Below are 20,421 nucleotides of genomic sequence, written 5' to 3' on the forward strand. Positions count from 1 at the left end.
GAAGTGATCATATATGATCACTTCTAAGCAGCAGCTCAAAAAAAATATCAGCAGGAAATAGGGATTGTCTGACATGAAAATAAACTCTTACACAGTGTTAAAAGAGGTTAAAATCACTCCACTCACTCTCCGGTTCCTGCCACCTAACATACTCTTACTACAAATGTTTATTTTTTCCAGTTAAAGATTTGGACAGTCACAAAGTTCAGGAATTTCCAGAACATTGAAATCAAGTTGGAGAACAGAAATAAATAAGCAAGGAATAAAGGCCAGACATGGAAAGAGTAAAATATTGTACTCAAGTAAAAGAACTGTTACTTTAAAGAAACTTTACTCAAGTGAAAGTAAAAGTACTTGTGTAATAAATACTTATAAACTTAAGCACAAAAAGTAAGGAAATTTGTGTTTGGTAGATTATTTCTCTGTGGTAACAATGCTTTTTGGCAATAACTCTTATACCATTGGAAAGCCTGTTTAGTTCCCTTACAAATGGTGCCCCATTTGTAAGGAACATGAGCAGCACCGCTGAGTATGTGGGTTGCGCCCATGAAAAAATTGCCAAATTGTCTCCGCCAATGCCAAACATTTTTCATGGGCACAACCCACATACTCAGCGCTGCTGCTCATCCCACAAATGCATGTTCCTTACAAATGGGGCACCACTTGAAAGGGAACTAAACAGGCTTTCCAACGGTATAAGATGTATTGCCAAAAAGCATTGTTACCACAGAGAAATAATCTACCAAACACAAATGTCCTTACTTTTTGTGCTAAGTTTATAAAAGTAAAAAGGGAAAGTATGATAATATATGATACTACTGTTAAATTAAAGTCTTTAGGCTACAAAATAAATTGCATTCAATGTCAAAGTACACACTAGTGGAACATCAGCAACATAACCCCTTTTGTCCGAACCAACAATACATTCCTTTTCAATAGACAGCACTTTGCAGCCTGTGCAAAGGCTACATTTGATTATCAATTATAAATTTACAATTGCCTTCCTACAGCCCCCTTAGTGTAGCCTTACTACAATTAACCAGAAAAAGACAAAACTCAGACAATCAACAACATGTAGGCACTGCAGTGGGTGCAACAAGCTTATTAAGCCACATACATTTAAAAAAATAAAACCCTGATACTTCTTATAGAATCAACAGCAGAATAAAACATCACCAAGGCAACAACACCTGTATACATAGAGACCTATGGATAGATACATCCATAGGTAGATACATAGATACATGGAGACCTGATGTATGTAATGTAATGCAGCCACAAACACACATAAAGCACAAGGAGATACTATTTTACACACACACACACACACACACACACACACACACACACACACACACACACACACACACACACACACACACACACACACACGCTTAGCAAGGCACTGGTTGTTGACATCCTCATCTGTAGAATGAGTTGAGGAAGTGTGTTGTTGTACTCACCTGCTGTCTGAACAGCATTCTGGGAGTCTCCTCAGTCTGCTTTAGGTTCAGCTTCTCAGCTTGTTTATTCTCAAAGCAAGATACCAGTCCACTCAGCCTCTCTGTCCCAGTGTTAACCAGTCCACTCAGCCTATATGTCCCAGTATCAGTCCACTTAGTCTCTCTGTCCCAGTATCAATCCACTCAGCCTCTCTGTCCCCTGTATTATCAGTCCACTCGATCAGTCCCTGTGTCCCAGTACGCTTCTCAGATTCCAAATGTTTTGAGCTGAAAGAGTCTCTGCAGTCCCATCAGGGATTACCAGTAGGCTATTGTCAAAAACAGCAGAAAATCCTCACCCACCTCACTGAAGGTAAATGTTCCTGACTGGACGCTGATGGATGATCCACTGTGAGCATGTTTAGCGTTGTTAGCCAGATCTAGTGTGCACTGTGCCCTGAAGGCAAACTTCTCCCATGTTCACCCAGTGTGCAACGAAGTTAGCCTTCGGGGGCTTTCTGGCTAAAAACCCAAAACATGATCTTTTTCTGAACATAACCATGTTTGGGTGTGTTTGATTTGGGTTACTTAGCATGCTCGCCAGGTGCATTAAATCGGCCATTAATTATAATTAAGGTAGATGCAACCTTTTTTTTTTTTTTTACTGTGTAACCACAACCATACACAATATGGACGTGATGCTGGATTTGACTGCTTGTTTTGCGAATAACATTTACCATTTTGTTAAAATGATAGCACCCCCTCCGTGGTTAGGATTTAGCTCGGTGGTGAAACACATCGACGGTATCACCTCTCTGAAGCTGGAGCTAGCTGCCTTCTGCAGACACACCTGCAGCGTCTTCTCTGCTGCCAACTGCTTATTTCGGAGATCTTCAAAATGGGGTTCGCGACCCCTAGGGGGTCCTCAGAGTCACTGCAGGGGGCCCGCCAAATCAACAACATTTAAGATATGCTTACATATGATACAGGTAAGCTTCTAGATCCACTGTGCCTTCCACAAGTATGTTTGACATTAAAACATGATCATATACTAGCTTAGTATTGTAGGGCACCATAAAAAGGAATGTGTATAGGCTTTAGGCCGCATTACTACGGTGGCCGACAGGGGCAAATGCCCTGCAAATAAAAAAACGCATGCAAATAGACAAAACACAAGCAAATTAAGAAAACAACTTCATTAATTTGACAACACGTGCAGCATTCAGCAAACGTGCTGCAAATACCACAACACAACCAAATACATAAACGCACTGCAAATGAAAAACAATGCAAAAAGAAAAGCACGCAAACCCCGAAAAAAGAAGCAATGCAAAAAGAAAAACAACTTCATTCATTTGACAACACATGCGCAGCATTCTGCAAACACGCTGCAAATATCACAACACAACCAAATACATAAACGCACTGCAAATATCACAACACAACCAAATACATAAACGCACTGCAAATATCACAACACAACCAAATACATAAACGCGCTGCAAATATCACAACACAACCAAATACATAAACGCGCTGCAAATATCACAACACAACCAAATACATAAACGTGCTGCAAATAAAAAAACGATGCAAAAAGAAAAGCACATAAACCCCAAAAACAAATGCAACAAAAAAAAACGCAGCATCCAGATTACACAACGGAAGTTCTCCAGACCTCTAGAGGGAGCAGCTAGTGGAACAGCTGGATTTTCAAAAGAGAGAGAGAGAGACATACGTAGGCTCTTGAGTTGGCAATGGCTCCACAATTTAAGAGTGAAGCTGATCTTATTCTGTGGTCAAAGCTTTTCCATCTCATCCCAACATTTTTGGAATGGCGTCTGTCAAATGGAAAGGTTATCAAACTTGCTGTATAATTAATTGTGTCTGACATGGTACCAATAATTCAAAGTCTCACCAGAAGCATGTATGGATCTCAGTGTAGGTGGTGCTGACCATGCTCAAACTAATGAGCACTCTGACTCTCACACGCATTTACAAAACAATCACAACACTCAAAAGACAAAACACACAACCATTTATTTAAAAGTCATATTTATTTTGCACCAACCGAAAAAAGAATCTTGGTGCAAAAGATAAATTCCCAGTTACGACATCAGTGACAGTGCATTTCAGTAAAATAGTAATGCTCAAAAAAAGAAAGAGAAAAGGAAACATCATTTACTACAACAAAAGAATATCAACACCAATAAAAGCACAGTTTCTTATGTCAAAATGTCAACGTTCAAACACAAACAACCACTTAGCTTTTAAACAAAGGCGACAAACAACAAGGAAATAATACAGTAACTTGCAATAATGCTTCATCTGGTAAAGAAATATCGGTACAACCAACCTCCCAGCGCCATTTATGCTCTCACACAGCCACACACGCATACACATTACACATTCAATGCTGGTACACAAGAGCCAATTTAATTATCAATCCCATTACCACAGCATTAAATTCAAAATCAATTACATGTAATAAATATGAAAGCACCTTTAAAGCTGAAATGTGTATAATTGATCAACTGTGCAACATGTTTAAAAAAAAAATAAAAATACATCAGGAAATTAATATACCATCAAAACAGTTTTCAAAATTTAAATCATTACATTACATAATTATTTTGCTCTAAAATCTGGGATGAGTATATACAGAACTTGCAGGATGTTCTCATCGGAACCATATTAAAGTCATGATTAAGTGTTTCATTCTGTAACAATATTTGAATTTCGAAGCCATACAATGTTTTAAAACCACATGTGTAAAAAGACATATTTGGCTGACGCTTACAGCCCAGGTGACAACAAGCTGAGGGACAACAATATTTCACGGTATCAAATCAGATTGTATTTGTGATAGCCACATATGGCGCTGGTCTGATAGGGCAACAAAAAAACATAATAATACCCTTTTAAAATTCACAAGCCCAAGGCGATGTACAAGCGAAATCCCCATCATGGATTTTGCTCTACGTGCAAACACTCAAACTGCACTTGGTAGCATAAAAACATTTTCAGAGGCATTTCCTTAGTACGCCTGTGATACCAAAATATGGAAAAGGTTCTTACAGTTCATCACAACAGATTAGCATGCTATGTTCAGAGCGGCACAATAATGCGAGTAATTTACAGCAAATATGAGGGAAAAAAACGCACTCTGTTTCATGACTGCTTCTGTGTCTTCATCGGTTTTTACAGGTGCTACTGTTGGACACTTGGTTAGTACTGCGAGATACTTCAAGTCAAACTGATTGTTTGCCAAAATACTTTATCAGAGCCATCAATCAAGACATGCCACCTACGTTGTGTTCAATGGGATCTGTAGAGTTGGGAGTGTATTGGAGGTGTGACTGCTTTACAATGTCAGTGCCCTTAGGACTGACACAGTTAAAACTGCATCCAATAGAGAAGAACCCAACTACAGCATCCTCTGCAATCTCAAAGGTTATACATATCATAAGCATTTCCCTCAGTGCTCAGTCCTTCCAGCAGTTTGCCTTTTTTTTTTTTTTTACCATTTGATCATTTACTTTCTCTGCAAAAAAAATAAATAAATGAAGTTTCCACAAAACTGCTATCTTTACAGAGCAGAGTGCCTACATGTGGCACAGCCCTTGAGACAAAACTTTTGCCGATTTTTGCTAATCATTTTACGTGTGGCAGTATAACTAGATACAATCAAAGGATTGGGCCTGTGAATTGCTGGAAAGACTATTCATTTGCTATGTGCAAATGTGTGTGTATTCACAACGGCTCAATTGATATACTCACTGTGTTGCTGTATATGGCTTCTGCTCATTTATGGCTCCTTTTTCCCTTTATCCCTATATAGCCAGGCACTGTTTCTTACCCACAGTGAAAATAAGTAAATGTCTCATTTTTAACTTTTAGTGTGCGATATCACCATGCTATGGTAAAGCGAATACTCAATGATAATATTTTTCTCAAGGCCACATATTTCTGTGCATCTTAAAAATGCCAAACTAGACTTCTACCATCTTCTCTTCCATCCACTCAAGGAAAATAGAGTTTGGTCTGGGGAGAATATGGCATGATGAACAAAGTTGCTTTGCTGTTAAAACATGGAATACAATTTTGAATTGAACACTTAACACTAACCTAAACCAGTCTTTTGGTTTGTCAGTATGTTTGTTTTGGAACTAGGTGACTCTATCACCACTGAGGGACATTGTGTTGCCCGTAAAAGCGCATACCTCCTCATTTTCCTTCTGTTCTCTCGCCTGCCATTTAGGCTAGCTCTGCTTTGGGGTCACAGTTTGCTTTGTGGTCACAGTTTGCTTTGTGGTCACAGTTTGCTTTGGCTGTATTTTGGATGCTGTGGCAGAGGCGGAGGCAGAGGAGGAAGTGGAAGAAGAGGAGGAAGATGAGGATGAACTCCATCGGGTCTCAACACCTGTACTTGTCATCTTCAGCTTTCTGCGTTTTGCAAGGGGAGCATTGTCAACACTTTTCAGAAAGAAGCCCTCTCTCTTACCACGGTTGAAAGCCTGGTGAGAGAAATTAACAAAGAAAAGTAAAATGAAACATTCATTCATTCAAGTTCACGCAATCATCTATTTTCAGAACTTCTGTGCACAATGCTATTACCTTGTAGGTGGCATTGACATAGGTGCGGACAGTAGGCCCACTAGACTCTAGCACATCTGGAGTGCACAAAGGAGTGGTGGACATGGATGCTCCACCCTGCAGCCAGCTGTTCTCCTTCAGATCAGAGAGTTTAAGACGCTTCTCTGGGTCCACTGTCAGTAGGCCTTAAATGATAGAGGACACAAACACAAGACAACAAGATATAAGAGATGCAGACAAAACAAGCTGACTGGCAAAGACGGGGTGTGGAAAAAAGCATTTCTCTGACTGATGACGAGTCCTATAAGCACTGGAACTCCTTACACCATCCACCATCACATTCTCCAACACGGCAGGCAGAAACCACAGACGAACATACTATGTTAGTTTTGTAACGCAGAACAAATAATTAAGGCAAACCACAAATGTGTCACTTTAACTATATCACATACCTTTAACAAGCTCTTTGGCATCCTCCGATACGCCCTTCCAGGCCTCCCCGTCCAATGAAAAATCGCCCTCTTTAATCTTTTGCATGATGTCAGCAGCATATGATGAGGTCATCCCCCGCTGCTCACTATGAAATGGCACCTGGCCTGACAGCATGGTGTACTGATGAAAATACACACAGAGAGTCATTAGTACTTCAGTTAGCCCTACTGATGAGACGGAATCAGCAGATTTAAGTTAAATTACCAGGATAACCCCAAGACTCCAGAGGTCACAGGCTTTGTCGTATCCTGCACTCTCAAAAAGTTCAGGCGCAGCGTACTGCAGCGTGAAGCAGGGAGTCTGCAGGGGGGCGCTGCCTGCAGGACACAGGCGGGCAAATCCAAAATCTATTACTTTCAGCACGGAGTCCTCCCCCGCACCTGAAAACAGCACATTCTGCAAGGGAAACAAATTAAATCTATGATTATCCGCTCTCATTTTTCTGTACTTTTTTTACACTCCACTTTCCTGACAGAGCAAAGACTGCTAAATACCAATAATAAATACTAGCACTACCACTAAATACTGCAAGTTGGTATGTTCCTGTATGCTTTACCCGTGTGTGTGTGTGTGTGTGGTATTTTTGTGCCCAGTGCAGTCAATGTGGTGCAAAGGTGGGAGTACAGGTCAAGCAGATGAGGCAGCGCAAAAGTAGTTGTTGATATTTTGGTGAAAATTTGGACAACAGCTATTTCCACATCACTCATCTGATCTGATTCATCATTTGGTTTTGTCAACAAGCGCAAGCTCAATAGTTAAGAAGCAATGTGCAGGAATTATGGAATAATGTAGATAAACTTGTTTTAATTAAATGCTCTCCAACCAGTAAATGCATTTAGAATGGCATCAAAAATTAAAGTTTATGCGATTATGACAGGCATCCCAGTAAAACACTGTGCAGAACTAAAAGTTAATTACCGATTCTTACCACTATCTGCCATTCCCAGCAGCTTTATACTATATCAAAGCCTTCTCCTTCAGTTAATTAAATCCCACAGCCATCTGAAGATGGCAGGATATGTGTGTTATAAATCTGAAGCCTTCATTTTGGAAAGTGCCGCACCGCAGTAGAGACATTATGCACTGTTGTCCACTGTGTTTACCTCGATTAAATCATGTGCACACCAACATCCCTACATATCAAGCTGGTCGGTTATAACTCGGTATTCAGCCAGTTTCTGCTAAACATCCTAGGGGCGCACAGAACACATGCAGTTCACAGCGGAAAAATACCGTGACAATTAAAACTTCACACTGGTACCACTAATCTCACTTTCACCACATTACTCGGGCAAATAATTCCACATGCCATGGCTTCCTTTCTGACATTCAACTTCTCTGGAAAAGTTTCATTTTTAATCACTGAAATGTATTTTTAATTTCAATATGATGTGATACAGTAGAATTATGCATGCAATGACTTTAGACTGACCGTTTTCATATATAAAGAATCATACATACATGCATGTGCACAAGACACTGCTCGGTGCTATTGTGTCATTACAGTCATCACTTTACTTGGTTTAACTGTATATTCTAAGGAATTAATCAAGCCATCAAAGCCTAGCCCAGCCCACCTCTGGTTTGAGGTCTCTGTGCACAACTCCATTCTCGTGCATGAAGCTAACAGCTGACACCAGGCTCTGTAACAGCTGACTGGCCTCGGCCTCTCCAAAGAGTTTCTTCCTCTTGATCCTTTCCAGCAACTCCCCACCTCCCAGAAGCTCCATCACTAAATATGTGTGGTACTGACAGAGAAGAGAAAAGAAGAGTTCATGCAATGGTTTTGCTGTTGCACATTGCTTAAGTTTCCATCCTTGAAAGTACATACAGTATATTCACTATTTGTTGTGTTAATGTTACAGTATGTCAGTATTTGCACATGCCATCCTGTGTGGGTTTCCTCCACTATACCTGATCAGTATAGACTTCATGCAGCTTTACAATGTTTGGGTGACTCTCACATTGCCTCAAAGCAGCAACCTCCCTCTGGGTGTTTGCCTCCATTCTAACACAGTCAACACAGTTAAGACAGACAGTTAACACATGTTAACAAGCACATTCTGTGCTTTATACCACCACAGTACAGTGACACTGTAGAGCATAGTAATGCACACAAACTCAAAGCTATTACTGAGATGGTGTAGCAGCATCACATCTCCACTTACCTGCGGCTGACGATCTTGACGGCATACTCGAGGCCAGTTTGCTTGTGTCGGCATTTCCTGCACACAGAGAAGCTACCCTCACCTAGGGGTGGCCCATGAAGACACAGCTCATAGTGCTGAAAAAAATGGGATTCCTGAACAAAGAAAAGATGGTATGAGTCACACTGAGCTGTTAAAGGAGATGTACTGCGTTTGTTGTTTCCCTTGTGCAATAGGACGTGGCTTCCAGCAGTGTTAAAAGGACCTGGCTTTGGTGTGCATTGGCCAATGTGTGATACAACCTGAAAAGTCAATATTTACATACTTGAGAAGGGTTTGCTATAGAGAAAAATGTTACGATTTATACGTTCTGGTCAGTATATCAACATCTATCCAAAATCATCTATCACTGCAATCATACTGTGGGATTTCCTCAAATATAACGCGCCGTGATGTACACTTTTTTTTTTTTAAAGAATACAAATAAATTATTACGTCAGATTTCTCAGATTGCTGGCTGAAAACAATGCAGTAGCTTTACTTCACACAGTCTAATGTGATCAACATCAACTAGACAGGCTGACCTGAGATTTAACATTTCTAAACAGGTACTGTAACACTGTAAAATGCTTTGAGAACAGAGTCTCCTGATAATTGTTATATTTCTTCAATCTTGTGAAATAAGGCAAGCCAACTTTGGTTAATAACATAGGCTTAATCAAATAGTTTATTTTCCTCATTTCCTTCCTGTCTTTTTTAATTAAGAAACACTGTCTTTATTAGATGCTATTTTACATCTGTCTAAATTACAGAAGGGCTTCCAATTAAGATACGCTGGTTTTGCAAAACTCTAATTGCCCAAAAACATAACTATCTTAACCCAAAATGTAGGGCAGCCCCTTCTTAGTTGAATAGTCAACTAATCGGACGTTCTTTAGTCAATTAGTCATGTTTTAGGCTTTTTTTCATGCGGAATAACTTATTATCAAGAAACCTATGAGCACATCTTTGGAAAACACAAGACTTAAAGTAGTGCTTTTGCATAATTCTTTGTGAAGAAAGTCGTTTTTACACATCTGTTGATTAAATAAACTAACCCATTAGTCGACAAAATCGTATGAGTGTTAGTCAACTGCAAAAAAATGTAATCAAGGACAGATCTACCAAAATGGCTTCTTAAGACAAGATCCGTACCTCTAACATTGCACTGCGTTGGACAGAGGCTGAAGCTGGACGATCAGCCCCAATCTGGGATTGTACAAAGTCTCCCATGACTGCGTTCTTGTTGAATAGGATGGAGGGAGCAATAAAGGAGTATCCCTGAAATTACAAAAGTAATGTTAGTGATGTTAGGTGTATGACGACGTACTACACTCTGAATAATCAGCTTTAAAAGAGAGAAAGAGAGAGAGAAAGAATGAATGTATGTTTTTTTCAGATGGCAGTTATATTATTTACAATTATTTTGTGTTGGAAATCCAGCTTTTCAAAAAGGGTCAAGGTTCAGACAGCAAGGACTAACCTGGAACAGGCGGTCAGTGCTTGGCGGCGTACTCGCCGGAGAGTAGACGGGATCCATCCCAGTGAATTCCTCAGCAAAGTTCCCCACATCAAGTTCACTCTTCAGCTCTGGCTTGAATGGACTTGGCACCTTCTTCTGCGCTAGGTCGGCCCAGTTCAGTCCCTGTTAGGAAACAAAAAGCAGACGGAGAGAGTTAAGGATGAATAAGAGGTGACAGGGGAAGAGAGATAAAAGAAGTGACTCGCAGTTGAGGTGAGTAGGACCTTGAAGAAGGTGTGTGCTTTGATGTCTTCAGACCCTCGCGGTCCAGAGCCCAGCCTCTTGTGGGGGTCTTTCACCAACAACTTCTTCAGCAGGTCCTGAGCAGTGGGTCCAATCATAGAGGGGAACGGAGGATCACAGCGCAAGATACGTCTGATGGGAGAGGGGTGGAGAAGATAGTCAAGGATATAAAATAATGCCCATTTTGGTAACATAGTATACTCATATGATACTGTATGACAAAATCCTAGAGCAGCTTTAAGATATTCACTGTTAACGATAACCAAATGTATCATTTTGCGCTAAATAGATTAATGAAAGAAGGTACCTCCCAACAAAATGTCTGAGATACATTTTATGAGCTGAGAAAAAGGAAGGTTGATAATTTGAATATATGTTTTATGGAGATGAGGTTGGCCACACTCACTTTGACACCTCACTCTGGGAGTTCCTCTCCCCCTCCAAGGTAAAAGGAGATGCGCCCGTTAGAAGCTCAAACATCAGGATCCCAAGGCTCCACCAATCTACCGACTGAAGGAGAAGACAGAGGAAAAAGGACAAACTTTTAGCAGATAAGGCACCCACTGAGTATTTATTTAGTGGTACCTGGGCTGTCTTTTATGACAATGATTGCCTTCCATAACCACAAATGTCAATCTTATGTTTTATATTATGTTTTTCTAATGTATGGTTACAGGCACATGCACAGATAGCCCCCAGGTGGTGCTCTAGCACCTGCCCTTTTGGCCTCTGACTAGATGACTGCGAGAGAGCACGAGCCCCTGCCCCTCCCTCTTCGACTTTTCTTGTCACAGCCACCACAGTTAACGCACACAAATCGAGCGCCATGCGGAGCAGCATCCACGTTTGCATGACCTGCCTTCATTGGTGACAGCCAGCCAGGTAACTAGGTGCCCTAGTTTGCCCTAAACCTCAGATTTGTTTGTTATTGTTGTGAAATTATCAAAACATCTCAATGCAGCCAGTCTAACTTAGGCAATAGCCCACAGTTAAGCTTATCAACAAGCCAGTTTGTCTGGTGTAAAATAGTGTCGTCAATGAAAACAAGCAAACTCTGGTAGGCTACTTAGTTCCTTTGTCAGGCAACTAACATCAAACAAATATGCATTAACTCTGTGTATATTTGAGGTGGGTGTTTGTGTGTGTATACAAGATAGAAAGACCATAGTTTATATTATCTAAAAAAAAAAAAAAACACTTGGAAAAAAAATAAATGGACTTTGTCTCACTGTGCCTCAAAACCGCTGAGAGACCATCAGAAAAAATTGTTTTATTTCTCTCATTCAGAGCACCGCCACGCTCTCTCACTCGCTCGCCCGAGACACAGTCTGCAGCCTGCAGTTCAGTGTGGCCGCTGGCTCACACAAATCTCTCTCTTTTTCTCACTGTCTTTTGGGAAGCCGAGAGCAAAACCTAAATGTAATTTGAATGTTATCAAACAAAGAGAAATGTCCTCTGTCGTCCTAAAATGGTCATAAATCGATACAAGAGTACTTCCTTCATTAAAGAATAAAGCGCTCAGTGGGTTGAAGCAGACGCGCTGTGTGTTGGACCAATCAGCGACGGTCATCCCTGCAAACCCCACCCCGAATGTCCCCAGAACTCAATTTAGACGCTGGTCTATGAGGTTGAAACACAATGAGTCCTCAGAAGGTTCCTAGTTCTGGGGGAAAGTTCCTGTGGTCTAAACTCGGGCTCTACAGCATTTAGTCTTTAACTATAATTTAAATATCTACAGCTAAATGGTTAAGTCCCAATGGATCTCAATGGAACAATTGCATTATCTGAACACTGAACACCAGTGCTTGCTGCCTTACTCTCATACATTTACCTTGCCATGCCCAGATTTCCCCCTGATGATTTCAGGTGCCATGTACTCAATGGTGCCACAGAAAGAGTAGGTCCTTTCCTTCTGTAATGAAAAAAAGGGAAGACAAAGTATAACAATAAAAATCTTCTTGTCTTATATGAACAAAATATTGTTAGGATTGCAATAACAGATAACTCACAGTTCACGTATCAGTGTCCACATGTTTAGATTTTGGTATCGTGTTTACATACCTCTTCTTCCAGAAACTCCTTGCTGAGCCCAAAATCCGTCAATACCACATGGCCTTCACTGTCTAGGAGAATGTTTTCTAATTTGATGTCTCGGTACACAATCCCAAGCTGAACAACAAACACAGTGAAAAATGACCAGTTTTATTTATTGTAAGTGAAGCAATGTGTGAACAGAGCTGGCATGCAGTATAACCCCAACCCAACCCCATTTAGTGGTTTTTAAAACTTGTCAAAGTAAACACTGCCTAGACAAACGGAAGCGCAACCTAATTGCAACATCACCTCAGGAAATGAGAATACTAGTCACCAAGGGTGCTGTTGCTATCCAAAGCAACGACCCATAAAATTCAACATTATGTCGTTTATGTTGCTTTCAGCCAATTTGGATAATTTGCATGAATGGTGATTTCTCAAAAATGTTTTCCAATGTCAAGATTTTTTATTTATTTAAATGCTGCACTGTGAATCCAATTCATCTGCTGAAGGTCAAAACGTTACACACTACTGCTAATTAATAAAAACATCCAGGGTGTACTCATAATGTTCTCAAAACAACCTTGAAAATGCACACATTCTACCTTCCACACTGTGGTCTGTGCACTTCATTTAAAAAAAGCTTCAACGCCCAAGTTGCTGACCTGGGTTAAGAGCAATACTTACAGCTACAGTAGTTGTTTAACGTTACTGGGTAACAACTAGTTAACTTTGGTGAGCTCGAGAGTATTTCAGGCAGTAAAGTAAGAGCCCAGAGGGGATTTCCTGCCCTTCCCGCACCAAATGACGTAGTTAGCGAATATCTGGTGAAGATAGTCGAACATTTCGCAGCTAAAGGCCCATTTATTTAACCAAGGAGTTGGTGGTTAGGGTTAGGGTTACCCTAACCCTACATTTGTCAGGCCTCCAGTGGGGTGGTGAAGTTGCTCTGTGTCTGCTATATTTGTGTAATTACGCAACTGCTTGTCAACGCATCAGCCATAACAATATAAAAAAGTGATATGTTGGTGTAGTGTCTCTGTAAGAGTGCTTTGTCTTTCTTCTGCCGATAATTGTAGCTTTAAGTTACAGAGTTGGAAGGATCAACACCCACCTTGTGCAGGTGCTCCAGAGCCAGGATTATTTCCCCAATATAAATCCGCACCGCCTCCTCCGGAAAGTGATCCCTCTGGTACAAATGAGTAAACATCTCCCCGCCACTCACATAGTCTGTACTCACACACGCACACAGGAAAATACACAAGGAGCGTGAAGAAACATAATACAAAAATTACACAAGCACACGTGCACAAAATGTCCACAAACAGACAAACAGTAATAGACAGAAACATAAAGAGAACATCTATTTGGCACTTTTAAGACTGAGGAAAGTTCTCCATATGTGGTTGTAGTGTGCTACCACTCACCCAGGATGAGATGGAGTTTGCTCTGCGTCTGAAAGGCATAGTGGAGCGTGACCAGGAAGGGAGACTGGCGGATGTGCTCCAGCACCTGCCTCTCAGTGCGAGTATGTTCTGTCGTCTTTGCCTTTTGAACAATAGCTGCTTTCTTTAACACCTAGGGTAGTAATCAAAATAAACTTGTGCTGTGCAAGTATTTTAAATACATTTTTTTTAAAAAGTTTTCTTGATCACATTTAGTTTAATACTTTAGACAAATAGTCTCACCTTCATAGCATACAGCTGGCCCACATCATGACCGGTGTTCTTCCTTACCAAAAACACTTTTCCATAAGCTAGACAAGGACAAATAAATATTTCATCCAGTAGTTAAAATTACTTCTAGTAAAAAAGTGAAACTGAACTGGAATATATGCAAAAACATTCCCGCACACACAATTTAAGCATGGGTTGTTTTGTTGATAGAAACAGCCTCTCAGATCTCTCATAGGTATACATTATGGATGAGATCTAACAACAGATACATCTACAGTCTACCTTATAAACATTCAGATTTGTTCTTATGCTGTCTAAATGATTTGCCACTCCCACACCAGGATATGAATGTAAAGAAATGTTTTACCAGCATTTAAGTCATCAGGGACAGCAGGCTCTCTCTTCACAGTCAACAAAAAAATAACTATAAACACTTTGCCCTTAAGATATTTAACCATGGCAGGAAAATACATCCTGTCTGCTTTGGGTATACCTCATACTGGCGTCCTTCTAATTTTTCTCTTCAGGTTTGACAATAACTGCATTTATATTTTATGCTTCATGTAGACACTTACCTCCAGTGCCTAAGACTTTGAGCAGCTCAAAATTCTCCATGCCGACCCTCTCAGTGTGACCTGTGAGGTTAGCTAGTGCCAGAAAGAAAATACCACAATTAAAAGACACGGAATATATGCTCAATTTCTGTTGCCTGCTGTTTTTAGCGGTCTTCTTTTAATAGATGCCATATTTTAACTGTGAGTTTGTCAATTTAGGCCAACACATGAACTGTGTTTGACTTTTAGCATTCTACAAAAATAAGCATACAATGGCAAAGTAATAATACTTTTACAGCTTTTTACACGTACCGTAAGAGTGAAAGACATGCATCTAATATAAATATGTATTTAATTATCTTAGTCAATGTTTTGAAGATTCACTAGTAGCAGCTACTATTAGCTATTATAATTTATGACAATGTTACCGGCTGCACTTTTCTCTATAGATTAAAAGGTTGTTGCACTTTAATGAATATCTACACAGTAAGTACAGTAATATATTACTCATGTGACAGCTGATGAAAAATATCCAGTGAGACTACTAACTACTAGCCAAGTCTGCCACTAACCTGACATTTTCAACACACTAAGGGATTACAGCAGCAATTCTCTGCTTTATGTGATTCTGTGTAGATTTCTTTTTGAAGATTTACACTATAAATTATTTTCTGGGAAACATACAACTTCCATAAACAAACTATAAGGCAACAATGGGTCTCCTCGGGTCTTAAGCTCCTGACACACCAACCCAATTGTCTGTCTTCATTTCAGATCGACAAAAGGTCAGTTTAAAAGATTTTCGTCAGATTTTGAGAGGCGTTCGTCACTCATCCCGCTCGTCATTTCTGGGTTAGCACTCCACCAATCAGATTGATGGAGTGAGTCCGACTGCCCGCCCTCCGACCCAGCAAGTCAAGTCGGCCAAAATGAAGGCCGACAGCTCCTCTGACGGACGACGGCACGGAACACACCCAACACTCGAGTCACCGACCTCGCCACACTGTCCGACGGCCGATTATCAGGTTGGTGTGTCAGGGCCATTATGCACGGATGCTCTGAAAGCTTGGCACATGGGTGGGCAAGAGCTTTTCAATTAATTACTTGAATGTATACTGAAGGACATAAAAATCCATTATCTACTAGGGTTGCAGGATATTGACAAAATGTGATATTGCAATATCAATATTAATTTCGATATTTTCAAACATATGTAAAATTACAAAAGTTATGGGAAAACACATCAAAATATATTCATAACAAATAAAACAAGTTTTCTTACAACACAAGGTTTATTTCAACTGACGGTCATATTGGACTGGTACAACATGAATAAATAAATAACGACCATGTCTACAGAACAGGACATGTTTTACTGGTTGGACAGTATAAAATATATAAAGAGAACAGGACAACTTTTCTTTCGCTTCTCTGATTCGTTCCATTTTGTTGTCTCTATTTCTTCACTCACTCTGTCACTCTGTCAAAATATGCACACACGTGATTCGCTCCATAGGGTTTGTTACGTACTGGACCAGTACGCTGAGCTGCACTAACACGTGCAAGTGGCACGGTAACTGGCCAATGAAACATGATCATTATAGTGTTTCAAGTGGGCTCTAAATCAAACACAACTAAGCCACACAGCCAACAGACGGGACGCAGTGCTCCACAAAATAAACAAAATATTGCATACTTATTGCGACACTTTCGATATAATATTGGCAACGTGATATCGTGATAATGATACTGAGTCGATATATCATGCACTCTTATTATCTACATACTAGGGCTGGGTTAAAATAATCGAATATCCAATTAAAATCAAATATCTTTGAGTCATCTTATCTGATCAATTATGCCTAATAAATTTCAAAAACTTGATCTTTTAGTATGTTAATATAATATCAAATCGATTCGGGACATCATTGGCGATACCCAGCACAACTACATACACTGAGTGACAAACAAAATAAAAACCTCTGTATAATGTGATGCAACACAATACAGTAGTAAAAAAAAATACTGACATTAAGTAATTTTATTGAGAACATAATGTGTGTGTTGATTGAATTAGATGGTACATTTTGGGGTTGTGTTGTATTGCGCGGCATCAAGTGTTTCTAATATTTTATATTTGTACAGTATGTGGAGAAGCAAGCATAGCTAATAAAATAATTTAGAATCACCTTGCAATGTAATCCGAGGTATTTTTTTAACTGACAAAGCTTTAGAAATTACAAAAATATACGTTTCACAAATGTTGTATACATTAAATGAAGGAATTAAATTACACTGTGCAGGGGTTTCTATATTTGTGGTTACTTAGTGTATATAACACTGTGCTTGATTACAAACCGTATACTTGACTTACCATTGGTGATTTGATGCTTGACGGTGCAGGCCTTTTCATTTGTTTTTGTATCGGAGTCATCACTACTATCAGATGCGTCCCCAGGCATAACTTGAATTAAAGTAGACTATATACTATACAGACTGTTAAAGGTGAAGTAGGTAGCCAAATGTTTAGGTATAACGTTACAAGACGTTAACGTAAAACTACACGTTCAGCAATTATAAACATCTAGCTGTAACGTTAGCTGCATTATGAAGAATACAAGGATTAACGAAATGACCGGACAGCTGTGTTTTCTAGACAATACTGCTGCCCTAACGTTAATCCCCATGCGTTTGACATTCTGGTGTTTAGCATTATTTATAACATGCGATTGGTCGAAATTAATCACAAAACACAGATTTGTAACGTTAGCTATTCACTTTACAGCTGCTGTTCGCTTTATTTTTCACTATTAGCTAGGTGAAAGATCATTAGTATTGAATCTGATTTTAAGTAATTGTGTTCATGAAAGTTACAGTGAAGTTTAAATAACTAACGTTAGCATTAGCGGCTTAACAGTTGTACCTTAACCATTCATAAATTAACGTTAGCTGATGTTATTTAGTAATAACGTTAACGCAAGTTTTGCATCAACGACTGATCAAAATAACGCGTAATTAGTTAGTGCGTAAACACCTACGACGCTACTTAGCATAGCTAATTGCTACAATAACAAGATATGTTACCTGGCTGGGTGGAAAACGTTAGTAGTAAATTGGCAAACTAGCACCTAGTTAACGAATTGCTGCTATTGCCCGTCAAAGTTTGAACGTTAGCTAACGCTAATGTATAGTTACGTTAGCTTTGTTAACTGGCCTCTTCAGCCATGTTGGAAATGCCAGTTTGGGTAGGTTCTTATCTTCTTTGCCTCCACTAACGTTAGGGCCACGGTAACAATTCGCCCATTGTAAAAAATATTTGCACTTCACTTTATATTTATTGTCAGCGGATAGCTCGCTAGCTAAGTGCTAATATACGGATGCTTTCGACACAACCTGGGCGACGGTCAGTCACGTGATGACGTGAACCCTCAGTGTGGGAGGAGCGATGTTGCAGGACAACGGGTTAGATTAGCTAGAACCTTTCAAACACGGTAGTTACATTTTTCCATCCGTATGATAAATTGGAGACAAATTGTGCACATTTCTCACCATATACAACCAAATAATTTAACATAAACGTCCAAATGGCTGAAAAACCATGGGACTGGGCAATAAAGGTACATGGTCTAGGGTGGCTCATAGGGTTTTTGTGGGGTCCCCAGCACCTTTTAACTAGATTACAGTTGACATGCAAACTGTATGTGCCTGTATATGTACACTTATCACGGTTTTTCAAGCACTAAAACAATGTTTAATTTATGTTAACCTTTGTGACACAAGGCATTCATTCAACTTTGACATGCCCAAACTGTGGAAAGGAATATTTGCCAATATACAGTATACTACACATATATATCAACAGTACTCTATGTTGAAGATGCCATTTTACACATTAAGTGTATAAATGATGACAAGCATAATTGTTTGTATGAAGAATCTCTTATTGTACTTTTTATTTGTGTGCACTGCTAGGTTTAAAATCACACTAAGGCTGTACTATAGATTGTAGGTCTACTACTGCATTGATTCACTGTCAACATTGGTCTTATAATACGACAAAAAAGCCACCACTGACCTTTAAAATACATTCAGATACTGTATATTTCACTGTACACTTGATTTCCATTTGACAATTTATTTTGCATCATGAGAGTTCCACGTTTGTTGCGTGTTGTTTATGATTAAGATGCACTTTGATGTAGAAATTCCCACACCTCCATTTCTGTTGTGTTGTTTGCCATAAGTTATAAAAAAAATACCCAGATAGAGCAATTCTGCTCTGTTAATGTGAAAACAAAAGGTGTCACAGTTCATTTCTAACATATTTGAGTCCCTCTTGGAAACCATAGCAGAGCTACTATGACGATGTTTTGACTTTGAGGTATCTGAAGTGTCTTAACAATATAAACACTTGTACCGGTATTTCCAGAAGCTGAGCAGTCTGCTGATTATGGGAGGTTGGCACGATTCACCTAAATAACTAATTTTGCTGGGCAAAATACACTTTAGGAAGTAGTGACAGGTAGCACTGCGACACTCTAAGACAAGTCAACAAACATTAAAGATGGATCCTGAAGTGAGATAATTGTGACCCCATCACTCAACCAATAGTTGCTAGTTTAGAAAGGTAAATCCACCATTTAACTATCACAGTATTCCCATTATTTTTAAAATATTTAAGACAGGAAAGTTGTCACATTTTGACCAGCAGTCTTCTACTTTCAGGCCTGGGAAACCAATTTTTGAAGCCAGACAAAAGTATCTACTTTGACTTGAATTATCGACGCACCTCCTGTTGACTGCACAAAGTTAAACTTCATCGTCAAATCACGATTAAATCTTTCTCACAGAGAAGTGAATTTTCTTTTTTTGTCTTGCTAATACTTCAAATGGCAACAAGAGTGTTGCCTCCAAATCTCTCAGACTATTACAAAAAAAGAACATGGCTGCCTTAATTGCTGTATGAACGTGTTTAAAGGTCCTATGACATGCTGCTTTTTGGATGCTTTTATATAGGCCTCAGTCTGATACTGTATCTTAAGTCTCTTTCCCGAAATTCAGCCTTGGTGCAGAATTACAGCCACTAGAGCCAGTCCCACAATGAGCTTTCCTTAGGATGTGCCATTTGTGTGTCTGTAGCTTTACATGCTAATGAGGAGGAGAGAAGGTGGGGCAAGCTGGAGAGTGGGGGTGTGGCTTTGACCAACTGCCATCCTTCACTTGTTTGCAAGCCATGTCGTCTCTTTCTTTCTCATTGGTGGGCCAAATTATCTGGGTGGGCAAAGCAGAGAAAGGGGAGGTAACCTTTCCCCTTATGATGTCATATAGGGAAGATTCCAGATCGGCCCATCTGAGCTTTCATTTTCTCAAAGGCAGAGCAGGATACCCAGAGCTCGGTTTACACCTATCGCCATTTCTAGCCACTGGGGGACCATAGGCAGGCTGGGGGAACTCATATTAATGTTAAAAAAAAAAAAATTAAAAAAAACTCAAAGTGAAATTTTCATGCCATGGGACCTTTACTAAACTGTTAATGATCAATCTTATATCACTTTTCATGGCAAAATATCTCTAGACTCTTAATAGAGTAGTGTTTTTCCAGTCTCAGTTACAAGTTGTCTAAATAAATCCTCTAGCTACCACAATCAAGGTAACGCTCAATGCTTTCTTATGATA

At 39.6% G+C, this 20,421-nt stretch overlaps 1 protein-coding gene across 1 annotated transcript; it reads right to left on the reverse strand.

The window, feature by feature from the left end:
• Positions 1-3,463: 3,463 nt before the first annotated feature.
• rps6ka4 (ribosomal protein S6 kinase, polypeptide 4) lies at positions 3,464-18,168 on the reverse strand. Its single transcript, XM_078266208.1, has 18 exons — positions 17,120-18,168; positions 14,767-14,838; positions 14,204-14,271; positions 13,943-14,093; positions 13,630-13,745; positions 12,543-12,650; positions 12,313-12,393; positions 10,888-10,991; positions 10,463-10,613; positions 10,200-10,361; positions 9,872-9,997; positions 8,699-8,832; positions 8,445-8,538; positions 8,108-8,278; positions 6,735-6,926; positions 6,491-6,650; positions 6,060-6,223; positions 3,464-5,959 (listed from the first exon to the last, which is right to left on the reverse strand). The coding sequence occupies exons 1-18, from the start codon at positions 17,205-17,207 to the stop codon at positions 5,705-5,707; spliced, it is 2,397 nt and encodes a 798-aa protein (XP_078122334.1). The 5' UTR covers positions 17,208-18,168; the 3' UTR covers positions 3,464-5,704.
• Positions 18,169-20,421: the final 2,253 nt, after the last annotated feature.

Source organism: Sander vitreus, chromosome 13, assembly GCF_031162955.1.
Source record: "Sander vitreus isolate 19-12246 chromosome 13, sanVit1, whole genome shotgun sequence".
Lineage (NCBI taxonomy): Eukaryota > Metazoa > Chordata > Actinopteri > Perciformes > Percidae > Sander > Sander vitreus.